Source organism: Xenopus tropicalis, chromosome 10 (genome assembly GCF_000004195.4).
Source record: "Xenopus tropicalis strain Nigerian chromosome 10, UCB_Xtro_10.0, whole genome shotgun sequence".
Lineage (NCBI taxonomy): Eukaryota > Metazoa > Chordata > Amphibia > Anura > Pipidae > Xenopus > Xenopus tropicalis.
In genome coordinates this window covers 17,126,087-17,153,445 of record NC_030686.2, presented here as the reverse complement: position 1 = coordinate 17,153,445, position 27,359 = coordinate 17,126,087, and the positions used below count along the sequence as shown (strand labels likewise).

General features: G+C 39.3%; 2 protein-coding genes across 4 annotated transcripts in view; one reads left to right on the top strand and one right to left on the bottom strand.

Annotated features, from left to right (window-relative positions):
- Positions 1–224: 224 nt before the first annotated feature.
- On the bottom strand, positions 225–11,159 carry ccdc47 (coiled-coil domain containing 47). 2 transcript variants are annotated; one of them, XM_012971564.2, is made up of 13 exons: positions 11,052–11,159; positions 9,413–9,696; positions 9,186–9,296; positions 8,536–8,710; positions 7,729–7,850; positions 7,559–7,624; positions 7,303–7,404; positions 7,101–7,211; positions 6,900–6,985; positions 5,324–5,382; positions 4,692–4,801; positions 4,181–4,348; positions 225–3,888 (listed from the first exon to the last, which is right to left on the bottom strand). In XM_012971564.2, the coding sequence occupies exons 2-13, from the start codon at positions 9,680–9,682 to the stop codon at positions 3,808–3,810; spliced, it is 1,461 nt and encodes a 486-aa protein (XP_012827018.1). In that variant the 5' UTR covers positions 9,683–9,696; positions 11,052–11,159; the 3' UTR covers positions 225–3,807.
- Positions 11,145–27,359, top strand: part of znf451 (zinc finger protein 451) — a 37,016-nt gene continuing 20,801 nt past the window's right edge. Inside the window, exons 1-6 of one of the 2 annotated variants that reach the window (XM_031894598.1) lie at positions 11,145–11,240; positions 15,536–15,625; positions 15,994–16,071; positions 18,049–18,168; positions 19,553–19,664; positions 23,859–24,009. In XM_031894598.1, coding sequence (XP_031750458.1) covers positions 15,539–15,625; positions 15,994–16,071; positions 18,049–18,168; positions 19,553–19,664; positions 23,859–24,009 — 548 coding nt within the window. In that variant the 5' untranslated portion in view covers positions 11,145–11,240; positions 15,536–15,538. The other variant, XM_031894597.1, reaches the window with a different exon arrangement.

Below are 27,359 nucleotides of genomic sequence, written 5' to 3'. Positions count from 1 at the left end.
AGCCCCAGACCATAATTCACTGACATTGTGCACAGTGACATTAGCTTTGCTGCCTCCGCTAACCAATTATAAACAAAGATGCTTACAAATAGTTACTGAGCTGACACTGCTTCCGGACACACACACACACACACACACACACACACACACACACACACACACACACACACACACTGAACCTTTGAGGAGAATTTACAAAATAAGAGCAGCTTGCTACCATGATATACAAATAAAAATAATTTATTAGCAGAAAGCAGGAACTATAGAAATCAACAATTGTCTTTATTCTAATCATATGACTTTTTAAAACTCACAACACTGGCTTATGTGCTCTCCTTTCACCTCTCACCATCATTGAATCAGCTTGCATAACATTGCATTGATACAGAATTGTGGGGTCTGCAACAGTCACATGATTTTACTACAAATGCTCTTGCATAGATTCAGTATTATACATTTCTTAGTGTTCCTCTGTAGTTATGGGCTATGGCACGCCAAGCAATTTTATTGCAAACATGAAACTCACAGCAGATCATTTTCCAATAGGGAAAGGCAGGACTTGCTGTAAGTAGCTCGGGACGCTCACAACCTAGCATGCAACAGCCCAAAACAGAATGCTCCAAAATATTGCCTACTTGGAATCCTGCACAAAGGGAGTGAATGGCAGTGAGTAAAGTGTATGTATTCTTCAGTAAAAAGGATACTGGCATTGGTATGGCATCCCCAGAACCCAATTTCCTAGGCTTTTTTTGCCACCCTCAAAATATCTCAATGTTGACAGCACAGCCACCTGAATTTCCTAGGCCCAACTCACTAAGGAGCCCCAAAAGAGGTCCGGCTGCTAGCCATTTACCCCTACAGGTGTGTGCAGCAACTTGACTGCCTGAACTGCCAGAAACGGGGCATTTTGAGAATTCACATTTCAAATAAATAGTATCTGAAACAGATTGTTCATCCAGAATTATTGAGATCAAGGACAACTGATCTTGTTTGCCTTGCGAAAGACTTTTTCAGCACAAATTAACACTTTTGACAGCAGTTTTAAAGGAGAAGGAAAAGGCTAAATCACTAGGGGGTGCCAAACGTTAGGCATCCCATAGTGATTGTAATCGCTTACCTGAAACCCTCGGTTGGTGCTTCTGATAGAAGAAAACTGCACTTCCCTGGGGTAAATGCAAGCAAACTATCCTCTTTCTTCCTTCCTTCTCCTTTATCAGCGATCATGGGGCCCAACCATGCACAGTTGAGCTAAAGCAGCTTTTTTGTTGAAGTTCAGTGTTTCACTCTACTGCACATGTGCGAAGACCAAAAGAGGAAGAGGAATGCTTGCTTGGGTACACCCTGGACAGTGCGGCTTTCTGCTAACAAGAGCAGCGGCCCGGGGTATTAGGTAAACTATTACAATAACTGGGGGTGCCTAACATTTTGCCACCCCTCAGTGACTGTAAATTTCCTTCTAAGGATTCCTTCACCTAGGAGACTTGGAAGTTTTAAAAAAATCTATTCAACATGAATTAACATCCCCTTCCCATAACTGTAAGTAGCAGTCTATATACAGAACTGGCAGTGCATTGTGGGCAAAAAGTCAGCAGTACTGCTCTATACACAGAACTGTCCACACTAAAATCTCTCTTCAAACTCCTCTCTGTAAACTGCTAAATTGAATTAAGTTGTCCAGGTTGGCAAACGAGAGTATCTTTACCAGAATTGGTAACCCGGCTTGTGAAAAGTCACATCAGGCTAAGCCAAATGTCTGGCCCATGGGCCAATCAGCAGCTTAGCACTGGGGAAATTAAATGGAAAAAAAAACCCGCAACGGATGCACGAACTGGATGGAGTCCTTGGCCCATGCTTTCCACCCAAGCAAAAAAGGTAATAGTTTTGATGCTATACATGATAATTATCTTAAAAGTATACAGATCACAAATTTTTTTCATTACGTCACACAATTGTCCAGGCTCTAAATGCTTAGAAAGAACTGGTTTATGAAAGGGTTATTGCCTCCTGTATACAAGCAGGCAGTACCCATTCACATGGCAGTTGGCTCTGGACATTTGGGCAACGGCACCACCAATAAGACTCCTGTTTGGAAAAAGGGATATCACAGGGTAACATCTTCTAGGGTGTTATGATCCTCATGGCAGTGCTTTCCCATTCACTTGTATCCACATTTACTGATGTCACAGACGCCGTAAATCATAAAACCATAATTTTATTCAAAGTCAATAAAAACAATATAGAACCACAATTTATTAGCATTGAGGATTAAAATCAGCCTTTGGGGCTAAAGATAGGTACTATATTTGATTGTGTGAATTAGTAGGCTGGTCAGCCAAGTTTTAATGTGCTTTTAATTTAGTAGTGATACTCAGTGCTAATAAATTGTGGTTCTATATTTTTTTGCCCATTCTACTGAAGGTGGCAGAGGTGGGGCCCACATCTTTTAGTACTGAGGTCTAGGGATCACGCTATTAGAACAATTTGTGAAGAAACAATATAAACAACACAAAAACCATGAAAACTCCCCAGGGACCCTTTTCAAAGCATGCGCCTTATTAGGTCTACCGAAACTTCTTACTTAGGATGGGCTCCCTGAAGATTCTGTTTATACGTTTCCCTTAACCTTGATAAAAACAAAATTAAGGTTTTATGATTTATGTCATTTATACGATATATTTTTAATAAAAGGCACTAAGTTTGCCCAGGAGCAGTAACTGATAGCAACCAATAAAATGTTTGCTTTTAAACAGGTCACCGGTAAATGCTGCCTGCTGATTGGTTTCTATGGGTCACTGTCCTGGGCAAACTTAGTGCGTTTTATCACATAAACCCGATGGAGTGCTGCAACATTGGTACACTTAGTAATATACACATAAAAAAATTGTAAGCCTCACTTTTAAAGATAATCCTACTCCTGCCCAATATCTGAAAGCTGTGAAATGGCAGTTAAGCAAGCCAATCTAACAATGGTGTCAGCTCCTTAAGAATTGATGTTTGCCCTTTGTAAATAATACCACTCCTTTTACATTTATGTCATACCTTTTATAATGTTTTAATAATTTAAATACTAATATATATAAACTCTGAACCTGGGGAACATTCTGTTACATCAAAATAGAAAAAAATACTAAGCTGTTTCAGCTCTAGGCAAAATGACCTAATAATGTTTTTGGAGGACTCTGCCCCCTAAACACAGTATTGGGAAACTGCACATTTGAAGATTTTGCCAAATTATAACTTTTAGGCTGCATAATGCTGCATATATGGGAACTCATTCCTGGGTGAACAGAGAAGGGGATTAGTTGTCACTTTATGCTAATTATCTTGATTAAAACAAACCATTAAAAAAAAAAATCATAAATCCAAAATTTTTTTCTTTTTAACTCCAGCAGGATATTTTATAGGCTTCGGTGATGGTGCGGATTATCTCGGAGGATCTGACTAAAGGGTTTGATTTTTGTTGTACATTTTATAAGATCGGTTGATTTTACTATGCATTTTGTCCCTGTATCACTACAAGAGTAAAACCTCCCCTTTAACTTAATTTATTCCTGGTATTTTGGCCCATTCCAGGCCCACAAAATAACCAACCAGGAATGATGTATTTCAACACAAGTCCATTGATGAGACAAGAACATTCAACCTTTGCCAGAATAGAGGACACCTATATAACGCATCAGAGAATGGGAGGACTTCCAGGCTGATTGCACTATACATTAGTGTGGATATCATAGGTTATCCCTTGCCTCCTATACTGGGCACTGCTTCCACCTACTCTGCTGTTGCTGGAGGGATTATTTGGACAAGTTACATGGCTTTTACTTTGATCTGCTTCATCTTCATTTGCTTTTTTTCCATCTTCTTTTGCTCTCGACGCTGAACAGCTTCCTAAGGGGTAGAGAGAAAAGGTTTTTAAAAAAACCTGTATATTTTTCTGTATATAAGGTGACTGTGGCACCACCAATATGACCTAATATAACTGGGGTGGGGCAAACAGGTTACATGATTTTAAAAAGGACAGCCAACTAAATTCCCCAGTTAAAAATACTGACAGTTTATATGAGGCAAAAGCAGATTTAAAAGAGTCACCATTAATACTACAACCGTTTATTACACTTGTATCAAAGGGAACTTGTGTGTGAACTGGCAGTGGCTGCTCCCACTGGTTAACCGTGCTCACCTCTAGACGCCGTTGTTTCTCAGGATCCTCCTCATTCATGATGCGTTCTTTCTCTGCCCGCTTTTTCTCTTCACGGCGGGTCTGAGCTGCTTCTTGGCGCTGTACATGAGTGAGTTTGAGGAAGTTCTCTTCTACACGGGCACGATTCTTATCAGCTTTTTGCTTACCCTTTGAAAATAAAAATAGAAAGTTTTTTTTTTTTTTCAAGAAAGGAGATTGATGTGAGGGAAAATAAGTAAGAAAAATCACACTGCTATCAGTGATTTGTTTATTGAGCAAAAAGTTTTTGATTTATGAAATGTGTGTATGGTATATATATTTATAAATTGTGTAATTGTATATAATTACATATTTATACATTACATTGGCAGCAGGAAAGAGCAAGACTAGGCTACCTCATTTTTTAAAGAAACAAAGCAGAGACAGTAACATTATATTTAGGAAATACCCCCCAACCCTATGCAAACTGGAAAAGTTACTAGAATAAACCAGAAGTTTCCGTTGTACTCACCTCTCTGTTTAGACGGAATTTCTTAACTTTATCAATACTATAAATCACCATATTCATCAGTGGTAGAAGGGCCTCCATGTCTTTCACAGATGCATTTCCAGATCCAGGCACTGCAAGAGTTTAAAAGTTATTAGGACATTATAAATGTCAATCCCTTAGTGGGATATGTTTATGCAATACATATTTCTTTAGACTGTGGTTGTCAAATTTAAGGACAGATGCACAGATTTTTTTTTTATGGTCCCCAGATACCTGTAAAGCATAATTGTTTAAACTGAAAATGCCCACAAAGTAGGGGAGGGCTCACTGACTAATGAGAAAGTTGGATAGCTGTGTCTTAGAAACGGTCTTCCACTTCCCTTCCGTTACAAAGAAAGTGTGAAAAAAAATAGCTAATTAAAAAGTGCTGAACATTCCTGCTTTGATTTTTTACACTGACTGCTATATTGCTTGCATCAGCTGAGGTTAACCAGAGAATGTTTAGACTTACCCCAGTACAGTGCAAAAGACAGCAAACCCACACATATATAAGTATGTGATTTAAGAGAACGATTGCTCTATGCACCATATTACAATCTGTGTCAGAAGAAATAAACACGTTATAGAAACTGGATATAGTTCTTTCAACTTACCATTAAATGTAAACAGAAGAGTTTTCTTTGTCTCTGGGAGTTTGAGTGGCTGCCCTTCCCTGAAATGCACAATAACAACGTTGTTAGAATGCTGTTAATAGAAAACCATAATTGAACATCCTTTGCAGCACAGAATTTGGGGAAATAGATCCAGCAACTAATAAATGACAAAATACAGTGTTTGGCCCTAGAGAAGGCAGGAATCTCCTACAGAAAGCGGGACTTTATGGACAATAAAGGAAATGGACAATAAGAGGACAGGCATTTTGCTGCCCGGGGGTTAAAGCTTGAGAAATGGAAGCTTAAAGAGGCCATGATGAGGTTTTGGTTTCTAGTGTCCAGCTGTTCCTGTGTGGAAAGGGACTTAACCCCAAGGAGCATGCTCCGCTCACTATGTATACAAAGAGGGAAGCACAGTTCTGCTAAAGATTATTTTATTCAAGGTGCTAGAAATGGTTACTTGCTTACTAATTTAGGCAAGTACTTATACAAACATCAGCTCAGCTGTTTGTCTAGGCTTATTAAATGATAAGTAAACTTTCCTTAAAATAAATCTCTATTACTGGCTTTTATGCTTGTTGCAATGAAGTTATATAAAATATGCAACATTTTTTACAGTTCTGCTGCCTTCTTATCCTGTATGTGATTTAGCCAGCAACAGTTCTTATATTTTATTTATCTCTGGCTGCCAGTAAAGGAATATACTATAGATCTACTATTTTCAGATTTGGCCGAAACCCGAATCCTTTGTAAAGGATTCGGTCGAATACTGAACCGAATCCTACTTTACATATGTAAGGATATGAAAAAAGGCTGAAACTTGTCTGAATCCTGGGTTTGGTGCATCCCTAATACAGATTTTACACACACATATTCTTCTTACTTGTGGCACTAGGTTGTGTCTGACAACTGTTCCCTTTATAGAGAACCACACAAGATGTCAGAGGTGTGCCCAGAACGATGATCCCCAACCAGTTGCTCGTGAGCAACATGTTGCTCCCAATGGCTTCTAAGCAGGTGCTTATTTTTGAATTTCTGGCCGGGAGACAAGTTTTAGTTGTATAAAAACCTAGTGTAATGCCAAACAAAGCCTCCCGTAGGCTGCCAGTCCACATAGGGGCTACCAAAAAGGCAATCATAGCTTTTATTTGACTATTGTATGCTTGTGTTGCTTCCATTTGAATGTGGCTCACACCTATAAAAGGTTGGGGATCGCTGGCCCAGAACATGGGATGATTAGCATTATGGAAAAACCCACATGCAGGGCTGGAGTTAATTATGGGGGCCTTCAACATGCTAGGGAGGCCAGGGCCTCAAATCTAAGGAATAATAGGAAATATCTCACCACTGTTAAACAAGATATTATATACTTTACCACCAAGGGGCATCAGTGATGCTTAGGGCCCAAGTGATAATATCCACCCAACCTCACCCTAAAAAAAAAAAACAAAGCCCTAACCATATAGGGAGGTCAAGGCTTTAGCTAAACTGCCTATGAAGAGGAAGCTTGAGATATGAGGCTTATACAGAATAAGAAGAAAGTGAAAATGTAGTAGGTACTATTGGTGGTACTTACTCTTGCATGATCTTTGGACCAGAGTACTGGTCAGAGAAGTGGATGGACTCTATTTTATCAGAATAATGTGTGAGATAGTGAACCATCTGTATGACATTGAAGAAAAAAAAAACATTAGGAGGCAAGACAACAGAGCAAATATAATGAAAGTGCTGTAACCAACAGTTTCTAGATGGGAAAGCGAGGTTGCCAAACACTCACCTTGGTGTCCATAACACCATCTGTCACCTCCCCCATCTCAGTCAGGATGGCCATTGACTCAGGAAGACCAAGCTTAGAAGCAGATTTAGGTTTGTCATTGCAGAATTCACTCTGTTTGAAACAAAAAGAAAGGGTTATAGTCTGCTCATAGAATTTGCCCCAGCAAATACTGGCTGCTAAATTATTTCCCAAATTAACATACCAAGTCCTGCATCTCTTTCTGCAACCTGACCAGTGTTTTGCGAGTTCCCACAGCAAAAACATATGTGTCCATGTCCTCGTCGTTCATTGTTACTTTTATTTGCTGGACAAAGGGCAGGAGAGAAACAGTGCATGAAAACAGTGCATATTATTGTAGCTATATATGTATACAAAGTGCAGAATCACAGACTAGGTGTTCCACATTGGCAGTGAGGTGGTTACTGCTGCTATGGGGGGGAAGGGGGGTCAGTACTTACCACTTGATCACATGTTGGGCGCATCATACGAGCCAACACATTGAGTAAGTCCTGGCGCTTAATAAACTAGAGGAGAAAAGTACACACTGTTACACCCAGCAGACTTTTTACTGCAACAATATTTTCCAGCAGAGAACAGCACACAGGCTGTCTTCCTTCTCCATGCTTACCTTGAGTTGAATCAGCATGCCCTCGCAGCACAGTCGCCCTGAACACCACAGATTATAGATGTGCTCATTCTCCTGATTCAGCTTTCCTGTGCTTACAGCATCCTTATTTGTCCCATCATCCCCTGTTATAATATGATGCAGAGATCTTGCAATTAAATTTACACAAAATAAAATCTTTCACTAGCTCGTTCTTTGTGAAGCTGTTGCAAAATATTCTGTAAGAAATATATCCTGCCATAATATCATGTATCTATCTGATTATAAAGAGAAAGTATGGAGAAAAAAATATTTGGTACATATATAATAATATAAGACGTAAACCTGGTTTTCTATCTTTAAAATTACTCAACCCCCAGAATAACATACCTTAGTCCCTGCATTCAGTCTGATCTGGTTTCTGATTTATAAGTTGAAATCTCCTTTGCTTCTCTTCCTGGTACAGCGTGAAGCCCGTCCCCTCTTCCTGTTTAGCTCTCCTCGTCTCTCTGACTACAGGGTAGTCAAGAGGAGAGCCTTCTGTGCATGCCAGGCAGAGCAGCAGCTTTCTAGGAATGCAGTGAGTCAGGCAGTTATGTAGGGGCACAGAAAAAAGCTGCTGCTGCACACTGGCTCTTGCTTCTCTGTGCAGAAAGCTTCTTCTCGGTCAGGCATGCACAGAAAGCTCTCCTCTTCCACTACCTTGTTGTCGATGAGGAGAGCCTAAGAGGGGACGGGCTTCACACTGTGCCAGGAAGAGGAGGAAAGGAGGAGATTTCTTTAATTTCTTCTTTAATAGCTGGTAGTGGAACAATAGCAACAAGCACTTACCCACAAGAGAAAAGTTGCTTTCCAGGAGTTCCCTGTGAGAGTTGAACCAGGCCTGTGCTAGCCGACTGTTCTTGTTTTTGCCAATGATGTAGTTCATGATGTAGGCCAACAGCCCAGTAACCATAAGGATTTCCATGTAATAGCTCTCCCAGCTGTTCTGTAGGTGAGCAGGAACCTGCCAGACAGAAAGCAAATACAATAGAAAGAGAGCAGAATGATGCATATCATGTACACTTCCTCTTGGTACAGTGTTGCACTTAAGAAAGGTACTCACGATGCAACAGTGCTTAGAACAACATATCACTTTGGAGAACCATGTCAATCATTTGTATTGTGGTATAAAATAAACTACGAATGATTGATTGACATGGTTCTCCAGAGCTAATATTGGCCTGTGCATGACCAGGCCAAGCCAGAAAAAAAACATACTGTGTACAAATATTCCCCTAAAGGCATTAATGAATCTTTGACCAATTACAGAAGCCATTTGCCTGAACAACTCCATCCCTCCACTCTTTGGGTTTTGGTGCTGGTATGCACACCACTCGATCATTTTATACAGTAATATAGATCACTTTGTTAGGAGAAAGCTACATTTGACATATGTTGAAAGTGAGGATGACATCAGCGGATTGAAACAAAGATCTTACATCCACAATGGTAATTGGATCTTTATTCTTGTTTGGAGTCCCAGTATCCATCCTGTCTTCATAATTTTCAAACTCTTCATCATCATATGGTTCTGCATCAGCATCACCCTCCTATTGGTTAAACAAAAGTCCATTTAGTGGCTCTCTCAATTATCCTGTGCTGTATCTGTAAGTCTGCTCATAGAAAAAAACCTTCTTAATATACAAACATGTAAAGGTTTTATTACCTGTCCTTCTGCATCCTCTTCAAACTCCTCTTGTCCCTCCAGCTCTACCGTTGCTTCCTCATCATCATCATCATCCTCATCCTCTTTCTCTGGTGTTTGCTGGCTCGGGGGGCGAACAGTGGGCACCTCATCTGCAGCATCCTCAAACTCAGCAAAGTCATTGTCATCATACTCTGCTACATCGTCACTGTCATCAAACTCCTGAAACTTGGCAAATGCACCGGTGGCCAGGAGAAGGGAAACGGCCAGGAGACGGGTAAACAAGATCATTGTATGGCTGCACCCTGCAGAGGTAGAGGAAACAATGTGAGTGGCGCTGAATGCAGAGACAGTATAGGGAGGTAAAGAAGCAAGGGGGTAAGGAAACACAGAAGGCAGCTTAAGAAATCCAAGAGAGGCACTGTGAGAGGATTTAACTGCACGTATGAAGATTAAATCACCCCTTCTGTCTGAGCTCATTAGTAATAAATCTGCAATAATCCTACATTTGTATTATCTCTTATGCTCAAGAGACCATACTGAAGCTGGCCATACACGCACCGATACTATCGTACGAAACCTTGTTTCGTACGATATTTGGTGCGTGTATGGCATGTCTGCGAGTCGACCGATATCGCATGATGCTGCTGATATCGGTCGACTCGCCGATCGGACCGGTTAAAAAATATTGATCGGGCGCCATAGAAGGCGCCTGAACAAAATCTGCTGTCAGGGCTGAATCGGCAGAAGGAGGTAGAAATCCTATTGTTTCTACCTCCTTATCTGCTGTTTCAGCCCTGACGATGTTTCGTGCGACCGATGGTCGCAGGAAACATCGCCACCTTAAGACTTACCTATAGCTTTTTCAGCATTGTGGAGGCATTTTGCCATTACAGAGATACTGGGCAAAATTAAATAAGGCTACAGATGTCAAATAAGGTTAACTGCCCCTTTAAATCCACAATATCTCCCCTTAAATAGAGGGTACAGGACCATACAGCAAAATGTCAGCATACAAAGATTATTACAGAACCCATTATTACAGATTTATTGCATAAATCTCTATATATTATCCAAAGCTTCTTTGATCTGATACATTCACACACTGACACTGGGGGGGGGGGGGGGGGGGGGGGGAGTAAACAAATACAAAAGCAGGTGGCATACAGACCCCCACCCCCCTTAGCTTTTTGGACTGGGGGCAGGGCACAATCATAGCCTACCTCTATACAGCAGTAACACTGTACATACCTAGATTACAGATTTGTTTACCGCCTTCCGTTCTCTGGTTCTAACTCTGAAAACAGTGTAGCATTACTCAGCTTTCCTTTAGGTCTGCTACATTGTTTCAGGAGTCACAACTAAGAGTGCAGTGGCTATAAAGAACCAAACAGCTACTGCTTAGCAATTGGTTTACATTTTACAACCACTACATTGGAACTTGAGAGTAAAGTTATATGTTCTTTCGCTGTGCATGATTTCTGTTTTGGGTGGGGTCCCCCTTTAAAAGCCGGGATGGTAAGTGGTTCCAATCCCTGTAATGGCAGAATGAGCACACAAAAGCCCCGCTAACAAGGGATTTTCGGAGTAAAAGTTAACACAATGTGTGGGTGCCACAGTGACCTTACTCTACCCCGACCTTCCCTATCATGTTTCTCACCGTTCGGCTCACTCCCTTCGCTGCCTTTCCCAGTCTCCGGGTGACTAGGCCGCGGCGCAGGATGTGACGTCAACTGACCTGGCTGAACCGGAGGTTACAATGAGACGCACCTCCCAGTTCGAATACAGCTTCCGTAACAGACCGGAAGCGCCGCGACCAACAGAGGAAGGGGGGTGGTAGGTGTATTAGGTAAAGCCATAGTTGCGCTTGCAGTGTTTGTGGATACAAAGTCGCCGCTGCGGATATATATGTGTTTATGTTGGCCGTGCAGCTGGAAGACTGTGGAAGGTGAAAATGTAGAGAATTATCTGTAGTTATTAAATTGGGCGCGCTTGTGTGTGGTTATAGGCTGCGTTGTACATTGTGGGCGTGCAAAATAGATGTAATTTGAAATTGATTGCTGTCAACATTTTCTATTTAGACTGAGCACAGTGCTGCTGTTTGTTCCAGGTGATACTTAGTTGGTGTGGCTATGGCTGCCATCAGAAACATTGGACCCCCATACAGGCTATTTATATTGGGCCCCCATACAGGCTATTTATATTGGGCCCCCATACAGGCTATTTATATTGGGCCCCCATACAGGCTATTTATATTGGGCCCCCATACAGGCTATTTATATTGGACCCCCATACAGGCTATTTATATTGGGCCCCCCTATAAACACAAGTGCCCTGCTGCAAGGTTTTGACCACGCTCCTTGTGTGTGCTATATAAACAGCTGCTGTCGCTCTAATAGTCGTTTCATGTCAAACATTAATTAATGTACTTATTAGGCGACATCATATGCAAATTAAGAATGTACCATTAAATTATACTCTTGTAAACATAGGATTGTGCTTAAAAAAAAAAAAAAAAGTTGTTTCAGACTGATTTATTGAGAAATTCCCCTAAAATCCCACTAGTCCCGCCCATCTGTTCCACTTCCTGCTGGCTGAATTCTCTGGAAGTGCAGGGGAGCCAATCAGCAGCTAGGCTGACCTGATAGGGAACCAAAGCCTGTCTTTGCTTGTGTGAGTGCAGGGCTGTGATTGGCTATCCCCCTCCTGCAATGCTTCTGGCAGGGACCATTAGGACATCTTCATTTGAAACCGGGACAGACAACTTAAAGGATCTATAGAGAGCTCCAACAAAGGGGCCATTTTAACAGAGGATTAATTTTAAAATACATATATACATAGATCTCACAGACTGACAGAATCATCGTATTTAAAGTAGAATCTTACCCCCTACTTAGGTGGGTCCAGGTGCTCATGCCCCAGACCATCAGCTTGGGGAGTCATGCAGAACCATACGGGAACAAAATAGGCAGGCACATCTGGGATCCCTTTTACGTCAAAGAAGTTTTCAAGAAGCAGCTTGTAGTGTTGATAAAAGTTTCAAAATGTATTTATTCCATAAAAAAACAACTGCAACAGCCTTACGCGTTTCGTACCTACCAGGGTACTTAATCATAGGCATAGGATTAATTTTAGCCCAAAGGGAAAACAGCACTATATATTTTTCACATTTGCCTACAAAATTAGGGTTTCATTCCATTTATCCATTATGTCTCCTCTTACAGTTCATTGGGGGTCAGTGAAGTTTGCTCTCAGTTTAAACCCTAGATCACACTGCCTGGCATTGCCTAATACACAAGTCAACTTACGTTTCTACAAAAGTAATGTAAGTTTTCCATATGTTACATACACTCCATATGTTTAGGGGCCCAATGATCTTACTGTGGGGCCAATAACAGAAGTCAGTGTACATGTTAATGCTCCCATACACCATTGAGCAGCCCTGTAATGTACAGCAGATATTGTATCAGTTACATCATTTAGTTGTCTAAATTGCCTGTTATTAAAATATATCAGCATGGTAGAGAATAATGCAAACTTAGGGATCTTTTAAAAGTTGGAAGCATATTAATAACTTATTGCTTGTTAACACTACATTTTTTAGTAACACAACAGCTCCTATGTTTACTAAAGTGCAATGTGCCAAGTTTTGCTTGTGCAGCTGGTGTTATTTACACAAGTGTATCAGCTACTTTTAGTGTTATTGTGAGTTGTGAGCATGATCTGCTAAAAATCTTAGTAATATAGTAATTTATTACTAAATGTCATTAAAGTCAATGGATAGAGTACTAGTTTCTTAAAGTGCTTTTTTTTATGTTGTGCTTGTTGGACAATTTATATATAGGGAGTAAGTGTCCAGTTGCTTAACAAACTACATTCTTTTTTTTTGTTTGGCAGTACTGAACATTAAAAAAAATTTAAAGAGGTAGTGCACTTTTAAATTAACTTTTAGTATGATGCAGACAAGCGATATTCCGTTATGGATTATTTGAATTATTTAGGTTTTTTTGGGGCTGCTTTCCAGATTGGAATTTTATTGTGGTGCATGGGTACAATTTACCCTAGCAACCAGACAGTGAGAGAATGGGAGGGAAGGGCCAAAGAGAAATAATTAAAGGAACAGTAACACTAAAAAATGAAAGAGCTTTAAAGTAATAAAAATATAATGCACTGTTGCCCTGCACTGGTAAAACTGGTGTGTTTGCTACAGTAACACTACTATAATTTATATAATAAGCTGCTGTGTAGCCACGGGGGCAGCCATTCAAGCTGGAAAAAAGGAGAAAAGGCACAGGTTACATAGCAGATAACAGATAAGCTCTGTAGAATACAATAGTGTTTTATCTGTTATCTGCTATGTGCCTGTGCCTTTTCTCCTTTGAATGGCTGCCTCCATGGCTACATAGCAGCTTATTTATATAAATTATAGTAGACTTTCTGAAGTAAACACACAACTTTTACCAGTGCAGGGCAGCAGCACATTATAATTTAGTTACTTTTATACACTTTCATTTTTTGGTGTTACTGTTCCTTTAAGAAGAAGTAACAGTAAAATTGTAGCCACACAGAAATTTTGTGGCTGTGACCCTATTTGAAACTGGAAACAGGCAGGACAGAATGGCAATAACAATCATAAGCTAAAAGTTAAAGGAACAGTAACACCAAAAAATGTATATATTTCAAAGAAATTAAACTATAATGTTTTTTTGTGTTTGCTTCAGAAACATTACTAGAGTTTATATGAACCCTGGTGTGTAGCCATGGGGGCAGCCATTCAAAAGAAGAAAAGGCACAGGTTATACAGCAGCTAACAAATAAACCCTGTAGAATACAATGGTGTCTTATCTGTTATCTGCTATGTGCCTTTTCTCCTTTTCTCCAGCTTGAATGGCTGCCCCCATGGCTACACAGCAGCTTATTTATATAAACTATAGTAGTGTTCCTGAAGCAAACACCCCAGTTTTACCAGTGCAGGGCAACAGCACATTATATTTCAATTACTTTAAAACACTTTAATTTTTTGGTGTTACTGTTCCTTTAAAGGTTAGGTAAAAATCACTGGGGGAGGGGGTGGCATATGTTAGGAACCCCTAGTGATTGTAATCTCATACCTTTTACCCCAGCATGGTGCTCCTGTTAGAGAAAACTGCACCAGCCCCCGGGGTAGTGTTTCCTCTTCCTTCTTTCTTCTGAATCCAGGGGCGCATGTGCAGTAGAGTGAAAAAGGCAGAGTTTTTTGTTAGTTTGGCTTTTCACTCTACTGTGCAAGCGTGCCGAGAAGGAAGAGGAGACATGTTGGCTTGCCGGTACCCTGGGCTGGTGCTGTTTTCTTTTCACAGGAGCACTAGCCTGGGGGTAAAAGGTAAGAGATTATAGTCACTGGGGGGTGCCTAACATTTTTGCACCCGCCCAGTGTCTTAGGCTTTTCTTTCTCCTTTAAAGGGATTCTGTCCTGATCTTTATGGTTTTATTTGTATTACTAAATTTCACTGTGCACATTGCAAATTAAACCAACAAATGTCTTTTTTTTTTTTTATTGTAATATTGGTGTGTAGACAGCCATTTCATTGTGCCTTATCGTGAGCTTCCAGAAGGAGCTAGCACTTTACAATACAACTGCTTTTAGATAAGCTATTGTTTCTCCTTCTCTGTGTTATTGTAGGAGTCATGACTTGGGTGAGCCAGACTTTTTACTGTTCTCATATCCACCACTAGGTAGGGCATGGGAGCATTTTTAGTTATATAGGTGTCAGGGAGCTGTTACCTTCTCATTGTTCTGCTGATCGGCTGCTGGGGGGAAGGGCAGTGCAGTGCAGCAAAGAGAAGTTTAGCTAAAGTTTATCAAGTTACATAGCTAAGGGCACCTGGAAAACTAAGAATATGTTTGGCCCATGTCAAATGTCAACGTTAGGAAAAAATCTGTTTGTTGTTTTGAAAAATGGATTTCAGTGCTGGAGCAGCACTATTAATATGCATTTTGTAAAAAAAAAAAATGTTTTCTTGTGACAGAATCCCTTTCACTTACAGGTGAATTATTCCTTTAAAACACCTTTTATTAATGACTCACCCACACTGTATTTATGGTTCCAACCAGTTATAAAGGTTATATCTAACATATGTGAACCATTTGCTTACCCACTTTAGATAATGGATTTGTCCACTGATTTGAACTCCATTGAAGATAAACTTGTCCAGAATACTGAGAGCCTTGAGGATGAGATTGAGTTTGTCTGTGTAAGTATTTAAAATATCAGGTGGTAGCTTTTTCAGACATCCCAGGGTTAATAAAAGCTATTTGCATTATTGCTGTATTTCTGGGGTGACACTTTTCATTAAATCAATCACTAGTTAAGGTTTGACGTCTCATCTCTTCTCTTGAAGTCAATTGCTTTAGTTTTACTTTGTGGCCATTAAAATTTACTAGCTGTGGGAGTTAAAGTTTAGCATTAAGGCTGGTAGAGCTTTGTTGCCCTGCATCCACTCAGTTCAACTGCTTGCCTGTGCTTAAACTAATTGTTTTGCACATTTTTGCTTTCCTTTAGAAAGAAACATTGTGAAAATCAAATGTAATGTCTCATGGCTTCATTTTATTCCATGTTTAGGAGGGTCCATTACGACCTGTCCTGGAATGCATTGATTTAATTAGTAGTGATGAAGACTCAAAGTGTTCTCTTGTTACTGTAAGTATTTGTGAAATGACTACTCAGTTTTTTTTTGTTTTTTTTTTGTTCCTGTGGGTTTTTAACTGCTTAAACCAGTGACAATTTGTTATACAGTGTTCTTTTGAGCCAGTATCGCCATAAGGCAGGAATTCCCAACTTCAGGGTCTGGCTCCCCTAGTGGGCATAAAGCAGTTTATTGTTGGTCAGATGAAGAGAGATTTGGGTGAACAATTATTTGTTTGCTTAGAGGTTGAATCTGAAAGCCAATGCAAAAGAATTGGAAACAACTTTTAAAAGAAAAAAATTATTTTTATATGATGGCCTACATATTCTTGCAACTATATTGTAAGATAATACTGATGTGACCTACCGATCATTGCCAATACACATCTAACTGAATCATACAGTTAAATTGACAATTGCGTGCCCCATTCTTTGAGACAACTTTAACAAAGTTTTACCCAATCCATGTTAAATAGAAAAAATAATTTTGAAAGACATAAAGAGAGAGATAGGGGCAAGACTTATCCATTCTTGCAGGATGGCTTTTTTCGCGACTGCTGATATAATAATTAGTAATCACTTACTACCCCTGGTTAACCTAGAAGAAAATCTTGTGGGAAGACCTAAAATAGCCAACTCTGGGGTGAGGGGGGTGTAGTTTAAATTATATGCATTAGAGAAATCACTTACCTCCTGCCATAATTTGTAAGTTTTCGGAATCCCCATAATGCATGATATGGATCTGCGTCATTCTGATAGCATTTTGGACATGCGTGGGCTCCATAATTTCAGCTCATAAAGTTTCATGGGGGAATAATATGTATAGTGAAAAAGTTTCAGAAACATTTCTCAATATGATGGCATGGGAAGTGCTTTAATGTTATTGTGGAATGCTTCCAGTATGTCTTCCATGTCTTATTCAGGAAAGTGTTGTAGCCATTTCCAATGCCCCTATAATGTGTAGTAGAATCAATCAATTTTATGTATGGATTTATAAAATTTAGAAATGGCTCCTTTGATTTCCCCTCCCATGTTAAGCAAAGTGTCTAGGGGGTGACTCCAATCACTTTCTGTCAGATGCTGTAGTGGTGGGAAATAGTTCCCTTATGTCTTGAAAGACCAAAAAAAAAAGCAAAGTTTTTGCACACATTTGTTGACATTTTAAGGTAAACAGTAGGAGCAATATATACACCTACGTTTGATTTGACAAAACCAGTGCCATTCCACCTTTCTCATTAAGATTTAAAACTGTTTAGAAGTAATGTGCTTTATTTATTTTCACTTTCTTTAACCCTTTGATCCACAGAATGTAGATTCTACATTTGGTGGCACTTAAAGAGCAAGGAAAGGCCCTTAATATAGTGTAGAGCCCCCTTGCCCATAGCAAATCACCAATTTAAAATAATGGTCACTTCTCCCAAAATTTGCCTAGTAACTTAGCTGTATTTGCAGCCTCTTGCGGCCGCCATCTTGGATCCCCCCGCTCACACCCCCCCCATGGCAATCAAACACCCCCCCCCCCCGCTCGCTCCAGTGCTTGCCTGCTTGTTCTGTGCTTCTCTATGTCTATGTGTCTGCATGTCACTTGGGCCAGGGGAGGGGAGCGCGCTTGCTTCTCTCACTGAAAACGAGCACTGCACATGCGCCACCTACAGTGTCCTGGTCGCATAGTCTGTGCAGGAGTGATGCATTATGGGAATCCTCTTCACACAGCTCTGCGTTTTTTCTTCCTGTTTGGCTTCAGATCTTCTGAACAGGTGAAATATGGGGAGACTTAAGGGCACTATTGAGACAACTGAAGGGATGCCTGCAGCTTGAGATTAACTCTTTACTAGCCTTTCCTTCTCCTTTAAAGTACCTAAGTGGTTTCAGTTCGTAAATTCCAAGTTCTGCTGCACTTCTGGGTCTGGAAGCAGAGGAGCTCCCAAACCCGGAATTTATTCACTATAGACTTGTATTTCATTTTAACAGGGAATTTTTTTATTTCTCCAGAAAAAAATGAAGGACCATATTGATCGTCAGAAGGACAGAGTGTCCTCAACTCTCAGTCGCCTTGCAAAACATGTTGAGGTAGAAAAAAAAAATAGAACAGAGAAAAATAAAGCATTTCAGGTAAATTGAATGTCTTCGTTTGACTATGTAAAATGTTTTGTATCCTACTTTCCATTAAATGTTTAATTGCATTAAACATGTTTTTGTAACTTATTTCACCTCAGCTTGGTGTTGCTGTTCTTCTCCAAAATATATAAACTGTTTACTCTTCACCCAAACCTAATTATTGGAATGGTATGCCACCAGTAGTATACACACATATATATAATATATATAGAAACGAAGTGCCAGGAAGATGCACACCATGAGAGACAATGGATACCTGGGTGCCAGTGCAGAAACAATAATACAGGAATGAAGGGGCCGCACTCACAGGATTTTCACACAGGAGTCACAGGTTCAAACAGATGAGAGGTTTTTTATTTAGACCAACGTTTCAGTTCTTAACTGGAACTTTCGTCTATATATATAATATATTTCGGTTCAAGGTATAGAGAAAGTTAGATTAGGTAAGAGAGTGGATCATTAATCCAGCTTACTATTTTTTGGATATTTTTTATATGCACTCATGCCACGTGGTTTAAATCATGTTTTTGATATAACTTGTTATACTAATTGAATTTTACTGGTTTTTATTTTGGCAGCATTACATTTATTTATTAATGTTATTTATTTAGTATTATTTAATCGTTAGCGTTTTACAATTGTACTTTAATGTGAAAGTTTGGAGGTATAGGTGTAACCCTGGATGCTGTATAAGCATTACTCTATTGGCCCTGCAATTATGTTTTTATCAAAAGGTGCTGTACTATTTTGTCAATTTGTTTTAAATTGGTGGGTAATTACTGCTTATGATTAAATAAGAAGGAAAGGTAAAAACTAAGTAAGGTCTATGTAAATACAGCCTTAAGCACTCACAGAAACGCTGCACTGAGTTCTCTGTCAAAAGAAACATGATTTGTTGTCTCTTTGTTTTCCTGTGCCAAAATCTGTGCAGATCTCTCCTATCCCCTCTCCTGCTCCCTGTCAGGCAAAGTAGCATGTGGCTGGTATTTTAGATGATGGATTTCAATTTTATTGAATATTTGTAGTGTTTTAAATTTATAAAATGTACAGTCATGGCCAAAATTGTTGGGCAGTAATTTTGTCCAGCCCATTTTTGGAGTTTTGTGTGACGTTATGTTCAGTTTGCTTTTTTTCCCTCCCTTTTTTGTTCTGTTCCAATACACACAAAGGGAATAAACATGTGTATAGCAAAACATGTTACTGCAATACTTTTCTTTGAGAAATAATTGATTTTCTGGAAAAATTTCTGGGGTGCCAACAATTTTGGCCATGATTGTATGACTCACAAGTTCAACAGAGTTTAATACACCTTATTAAGACTTTTGTGCTTTCCATTTGTTTTGTAGCATGTAAAATCACATATTCCTTTATTATTTAGCAAAAACTGCATGACCAACGTGCTCATGGTCTTCAAGGGCTGGAGGTCTTCAAAGGGCTGCCTGGTACAGATGCAGCAAGAATTTGTGTTGATCAGTGGCTTAAAATGCCAGGTAAGCAAAATAAGGAGCAATAGCCAACAATAATATCTATACAGTATCAATTTATTAAAGAATCATTGTGGAATCTATCCATATCTGTATGATCGATTCCATACTCACAACTTTTTTTATTTATATTAAGTGGAAATATTAGGATATGGGACTAGCGCAAAGTATTGCAAAGTAAAAAGTAACATTAAGGCAACTTCAGGCTGCTTCGCAATAATGAAGCAACGCGTATGTTTTTCATTGCCAATTTACATTATTGCTGGTCTGAAAACATTTGCAGAAGATTGCCGAGCCTCTGTGCCTCATTTTTAAGCTGTGGGGCAATAGTGTTGAATGAGTTGCTGGATGTATACTCTTTTTACCACTCACTAGAGCTTGTAAGGATGGAGCAGATTTTAAATAATCTCATATCTCAAAGTCTTTGGAACCATGATAGCCATAGATTTTACAACTATGTGAATCTATGACCAGAATCAGGACAGAACTTTAAGCATGGCTATTTTGAAAAAACTCCAAGCAAATTCTTTTTCAGTTGGTATAGGAAAGCAGGTGTGTTGGGTATTGGGTGGGTGTTGTGCTGTGTGAAGGCACTAAACTGACTTGAAATGGAGAGCAGTATATTCTATAATGAAGCATGATTAGCTAAACCTTTGTATTGTTGTGTTGTTTTGATGAGTTTGGTACTGGTGGATAAAAAGGATATTTAACATATATTGAGTTCTGGAGTGTTGCATTAATAATGGTTTATCTTTTCATAAACAGCCATATATCTATATATAGATTTTTTTATTTTTTTTAAACGATCAACCCCAGATTTATATTTATTTTGTTTAAAGTTATAATACTCCCACAGTGTTCTAAGTGACTTAACCCTTTACCTGCCAACGACGTACGTCGTTGCAGGAAAAGGCTTTATCTGCCAACGAGGTGCGCCATACGTCGTTTGGCAGATAAAGATTCTCTCTCTAGAAGCGGCGTGCGCCACTTCTGCAGAGTTTTTAGTGATGACAGCCCCCTGGGCAACGAGCCAGGGAGGGCTGCCATGTCGGCCATGCATCGCATCGCGTCTGCTGCTTGCTCCCTGGTTCCTGCTCCCCCCACCCAAGAGCCGCCCACTCACCAGGACTGCACAGAACGACCAGCCATGCGATCCCTGCTTCTGGACAGGTAAGTGTGTTTTTATTTGTTGTATTTACACAGTTACACTCACTTAAACACATTTATACCTACATACAGCACAAATTTAGCACTCTTTTTGTGTTAGTTTTTTTTTCATTTTGCACACTAATATACACTTATATACACACATATACACACTTACACACTGATACACTACTTTTACATATGTACACACGTGTATACACAAACTGTTTTTTGTATTTTTTTTTTCTTCCATTTTTACTGCTTGTTTTTAGTTTATTTTCCATAAAAACTGTTTATTTTGACACCGTGACTATTGGATCAGATATTCTGACCACTAATTACACTGTCGTGTGACTTATTTTGTTGTTTCACTAATTTGCACAATTTTTGTGGTTTTATTGCATTTTTATCCCTGTATAAGTGTTCCTGATCTGTTTTTAGAATAGCTTTGCCAGGTGTAACTTTGGTGTACAAAAATAACTTAACCTATTTTGAATTCATCAATATGTGTACTTTACAAAAATATATGGTTTTCTGGGGGTCTCTGTATAGTTAGGGGGGTTACGGCACATAATATGCTGACAGGGGGCTCTGTGTGCAAAAGCGGAGTTGGCAGGCGAGAAATCCTTATGCGCTATTTTCATTTTGGGGTCAGTACATACCACAGACTTTGGTATATCTATGCATATTGGGCATCAAACTGTTCAGTAGACCTCTGGTGTTCCTATTGGGGGTGATTTGCCATTGTACGCAAGAAATTGTGTGAGATAAATGCGGCAAACTTCATTTTTAGGCAATTTTCTGAAATATCATAAAAATCGGCAAACTTAGGAAAGCTTTGCGGCTTGGTACTTTGGAGTAGAAAGACATGGGTACCCATTTTAGATTCGGGGGAAAGTGTACTTTCCAAAAATATATGGCTTTCTGGGGTGAGCGTACTTTTTTGTAGCATTATCCCACATAAAGTATGTAAATGTGTTGATTTTCTGAAATGACACATCATATGTATGTATGTATGTATATCTTTATTTATAAAGCGCTACTTATGTACGCAGCGCTGTACAGTAAAATACATTAATACAAACAGGGTGTTAATAAGATAATAATAGATAAGTACAAAGTACAACAATAAATACAGATAGATACAAGATAAATACAGCTGCAATAAGTTAAGAGTCGAGGACACAAGAGGAAGGAGGTTCCTGCCCCGTAGAGCTTACAATCTATATGGGAAATCATATGGGGGTATGTTCACATTGGGGCCCCTATATGCCACATACTTAGGTAAACCTATACTTATTGGGCATCAAACTGTTCAGTGAACCCCTGGCGTTCAAATTTAGGGTGTTTTATCTTGGTACCTAATGCTATGTGGGAGATAAGATGCTGCAAAGTGGAAGCTTTGAGCGGATTTTTGGAAATGTCATCAAAATTGCTAACTTTAGAAATGTTTTGCGGCTTGGTACTTTGGAGTAGAAAGACCCTGGTACCAATTTTAGATTCAGGGGAATGTGTACTTTCCAAAAATATATGACTTTCTGGGGTGAGCGTACTTTTTACTAGCTTTATCCCACATATAATGATTTAAATGTGTTGATTTTGCAGGAGCTGAAATGACAGAAATGATAGATCATATGGGGGTATGTTCACATTGGGGCCCCTACATGCCACATACTTAGGTAAACCCATACATATTTGGCATCAAACTGTTCAGTGGACCCCTGGCGTTCATATTTAGGGTGTTTTATCTTGGTACCTAATGCTATGTGGGAGATAAGGTGCTGGAAACTGGAAGTTTTGAAGGGATTTTTGGAAATTTCATCAAAATTGCCAGCTTTAGGAAAGCTTTGCGGTTTGGTACTTTGGAGTAGAAAGACATGGGTACCCATTTTGAATTCAGGGGAATGTGTACTTTCCAAAAATATATGACTTTCTGGAGTGAATGTACTAGCTTTATCCCCGCTTAATATGATGTAAATGTGTTGAATTTTGCAGGAGCTGAAATGACAGAAATGATAGATCATATGGGGGTATGTTCACATTGGGGCCCCTACATGCCACATACCTAGGTAAACCTATACATATTGGGCATCAAACTATTTAGTGGACCCCTGGCGTTCATATTTAGGGTGTTTTATTTGGTTACTTTATGACCTGTAGGAGATAAGATACTATAAACGGGAAGCTTTGAAGCGATTTTTTTAAAAACTTCACAAATTTTGATAAAAACCTATAACTTTAGGAAACCATTATGACTTGATAGTTTGGAGTAGACAGACAGTTGTGCCTATTCTGGATTCCCCAGAATCTGTTCTTTCCAGAAATGTGTAATTTTCTGGAATAAACCTTCTGTTAGTGGATTTTTTGGCCTTGAAATCTAAAGTATGCAGCTTTCTGAAGCAGTGCTTTGGAAATTTGGTAGTGTACTGCTGGGAGTTTTTGACCTATACAAGTGAGAAATCTTCATAAAACTATATATATTTGGTATTGGCACGTTCAGGAGACATGGGACTTTCCAAATCAGTTGTATTTTTGTGCATAAAATAATTTTTGTTTCTGGTATGTGTGTTTATATTATGGAAAATGTGAAATAACCTTAGACATTTAGAAGCCTATATCTTGTTACAGAATTGGAATTACACCAAAATTCTACCATATTTTGAAAGCTTTGGTTGTCCTGAAAAAAACAATATATTGTTTTCCTGGGTAAACCAAAAGTCCCCCAGGGGAAAGGCCCCTAAAGTGAAACAGTGCAAAATGTTCAAAAACTGTCTGGCAGTAGAAGTTCCACTTTGGTCCAAAACGGCTGGCAGTGAAAGGGTGCCCACTGGCACTGACATGTTCTAGCAAATGTAGACATGAATTCAGATGTCAGATTAAAATGCAAATGTAGCTTTAACTGCCCTACATAATTACACAAGAAAAATGAATGCTTTTATTTCTAACAGTATATTGTTTATTACGCAATGAACAGAGCAGCCGTTGGAGATGGAGCAATAAATACACTTGTGGACTCAGAGTATGTTATGGCTAACTGTGTATTTACTGTTATAGGGCTCAAGCCAGGAGTAGTCTGTTCAAGGCGCAGAAATATGAGTCGTTCTAGTGAACAAAGTCCTTTGATAAACAAGCCCATCATCTGTCCTCTTATCCACTGCAACAGAAAATACGATAATGGTCAGCTGCTCTTAGGACATCTTAAAAGGTATGTTCACTTAGAGTGTATAGAATTTTAATAAACATCATACAGGTGCTCATTGAAACTTGATAATCTACAGCTAGGGTTACTAAATAAATACTAAGGGCTTGGATTCTGGTGACATATGTCTTTTTAAATTGGTGCAAACCAGTGGTACAGTACTTAAATAAATTTCTTTCTCGAGGAAATTGGCAATAAATGCAGCCGTGTGCTTTGGGGGTTAATTGCCTTTTACTTCAGAAAATTCCCCAATTGAAAAGTGTTTGCCATGTTTGTCTTGAACCTTCATCCACCTTTTAGCAACGCCAGTTTGTGTGATTGAAGCTCCTGCTCTGGTTTGGAACAGTGTAAATAAGGGAAAATTGGAGGTAAAACTGTCCTATTTGGTTTAATCAATGTTTAAATGATTTTTCAGTAGACTTAGAGAATAAGAAAACCATTTTTTTTCTATATCTAATATTACTCTAAACAACCCCAGAATAACATATCTTAGAAACAATATAAGGGCTCTGGCACACGGGGAGATTAGTCGCACGTGACATATCTCCCTTTTTGCGGGCGACTAATCTCCCCGAATTGCCATCCCACGGGCGAAAATGTAAGTCGCCGGTGGGATGGCACACGTGGCAGCGCCCCCCACGCTCGAACTGCGCATGCGCGTTAAAACAGACGGGGGGGTTGCGATGTAGCGGTGCAGGGGCGAGGTAGCCGACCGGGTTGCCTAGGGTGCCCGGTCACCTCGGCCAGCCCCTGTTAGACAGCACAGCACACAAAGGGTAATTATCAGAAAGAGCTCTCAAACTGATGGTGTTAAAATACAACTCCCTGCATCCTCAAGATACACATTTTTTTGGGAGTGTTATATCTAGTAGATGTGTTGTATGCATTATTCATATCCAGCTATGTCATTTCTTGCCCTTCAAAAAACGTATTAATTTTTAATGTGATGTAAATACACATTTACTTAGTTTGTAAAACACATTCAATTTTTTAAGATTTAAATGTGGCTCCTTTTAACCAAGGGCGATGTTTGCAGTTAAAACCACGTCCAGCACAACCTGTGCAAAAACAAAGGGCTCCTTTTAACCCCCCCACTCTTGACCACTTTTGAGGGTGCAGGGAGTTATATTTTAAAACCATTAGCTACAGAGCTGATGCAGACTTTAACCCTTACGTATCCTAATTTACATATGTCATTTAGGATACGGATTCAATTCAGTATTTGGCCGAATCCTTTGTGAAGGATTCGGGGTTCGACTGAATCCAAAAATAATGGATCTGGTGCATTCCTAAACGGATATATATGAATGTTGGATAATTAAACTTGCCTATTTAGCTATAAAAACTTAGGAATATATAAAAGTGTTGTAGCTATTGGATGCATGCATAAAAAGAAAGTATTGGGTGTGTTGTTGGTAGGTAAATTATCCAGGTAGTGGTTCAGTTCACAAAATTAAAAATGGGTTTTGTTGGGTTAGGTGTTTGTGAAGGGTCTACAAACTAAGAAATGGTAGTAACCTAAACTTAGAAATGGCTCAATTAATTTAACCTAAATGTCTCAAATGTCAGGAAATCAAGTAAATAAAACGTACCAAATACAAAAGAGAGATCCGGGTGTATAAACCCCGGATCTGTCTCACAGTTGATCTAGGTCAAATTCCCAACACCATCATATCAGCTCTCACAATGTGAAATCCTAAATGCAAAGAACTCACCGTTGTTCAGAAGTGGTTCAGGTGCTCAGAGCCCCGAACCTGTAGCTGGGGAAGGCAAAATCACGCATATGCAAAAGGGCTCCAAATGCACCGGACACAGCGGCTTGCTTAAAACTCGATTTTTATTACTCCATTTAAAAACAATACGCCTGACGCGTTTCGTGTAAATATACACTTAATCATAGGCATAACAAACACAAGCAAGAAAACATTTAAATAGTGACATAACGATGATGAGCAGGACATCAGTACCGCCCATTTAACTCTTAAACAGATGGAGAAAATTCGATACAATCAAGTTCAATGTAGCAAGCCACACAAAGTTACACAGTAAAATTGAATCAATAATAAATATATAAGCACATGAGATAAAAGTCATAATACCCCACAGCGATGACCTTAATAAAATCAAAGTGATTAAAGTAAGAAACAATGAATAAGATCATTAAATTTCAGGTTAATTATGTCAAACATAGCAACTGATATCAAAAACAGAATTCAAACCAGTAGGATGCCGAGTGCCCAAAATAAAGATCCATTTCACCTCAAGACGCAACAGTCTAACCCTGTCAATAACTTGAATCTGTAAAAAGGAAGGATCAGCCTCGCAACATTGTGTAAAGTGCCTTGCAATAGGACTGTTACTGCTCTTTGAAACAATGTGTCTAATGTGCTCTCGCATCCTGCTTTTTAAAGAACGGATTGTACAGCCAACATACTGAATTTTACAACTTAAGCAGGTTAACAGGTATACAACATACTGTGTATTGCAATTTGCATAAACACGTATATCAAAAGATCTGCCCGTAACCGAACTCTGGAAAGTGGTGGACCGTTTCACATACGTACAAGTGATACATCTACGCGCGCCACAGATGTATGTACCTTTTGTAGCCAACCAAGTGGGTTTAGTAGGTTGTGATCTCCACAAAGTGGGAGAGAGAACATTGCCCAAAGTGGGAGCTTTTCGTGCCACAAACCTACAGCCCCCTTGTAAGATCTGTGCTAGTTGTGGATCATTATATAAAACAGGTATTAAATTGTCTATCACCTTTTTAATTCTATAAAACTGATTGCTGTAGGTAGTTACAAAAATAGGTGCAACATCGCTCTTATCCTTTTTATCACTATCAGTGACCTTATCAGCAAGTAAAGACACCCTCTCCATTCGGAGGGCCTTAATGAAAGCTGTTGAGAGAGATCTCATGGTATACCAACGATCTAAAAATCTATTGCGTAAGAGACAGGCTTGCTGAAGAAAAGCTCCATCTGTACTACAGTTCCTTCGAAGTCTATAGAACTGCCCCAACGGGATTCCCTTAAAGGTGTGGCCTGGATGGCACGAATCAGCTCTCAATAGAGCATTACCAGCACAGGCCTTCCTGAACACAGTGGTCTCAACGTATGAGCCAAACGCCTCCAATTTTAAATCTAAAAAAGAAATACTAAATTTATTAAACTCACTAGTGAATCTCAAATTTAAATCATTAGTGTTCAAATCCTTTACAAAACCAGCATACTCGCTTTCTGTACCTTGCCAAATAAACAAAAGGTCGTCCACATAACGTTTGTAGAAAACAATTTTGTCAATAAAATCAGAGGTACTACCATAAATGTGGGACTCCTCCCACCAGCCCATGT

Excerpts from the sequence above, each read along its gene's own strand:
- ccdc47 (XM_012971564.2), bottom strand. The coding sequence starts at position 9,682 with ATGATCTTGTTTACCCGTCTCCTGGCCGTTTCCCTTCTCCTGGCCACC. Across the intron at positions 7,851-8,535 it reads AAGCAACTTTTCTCTTGTGG|GGGATGATGGGACAAATAAG; the intron begins GTAAGTGCTTGT and ends ATATTATAACAG. Across the intron at positions 4,802-5,323 it reads TCTTCTGTTTACATTTAATG|TGCCTGGATCTGGAAATGCA; the intron begins GTAAGTTGAAAG and ends AAACTCTTGCAG.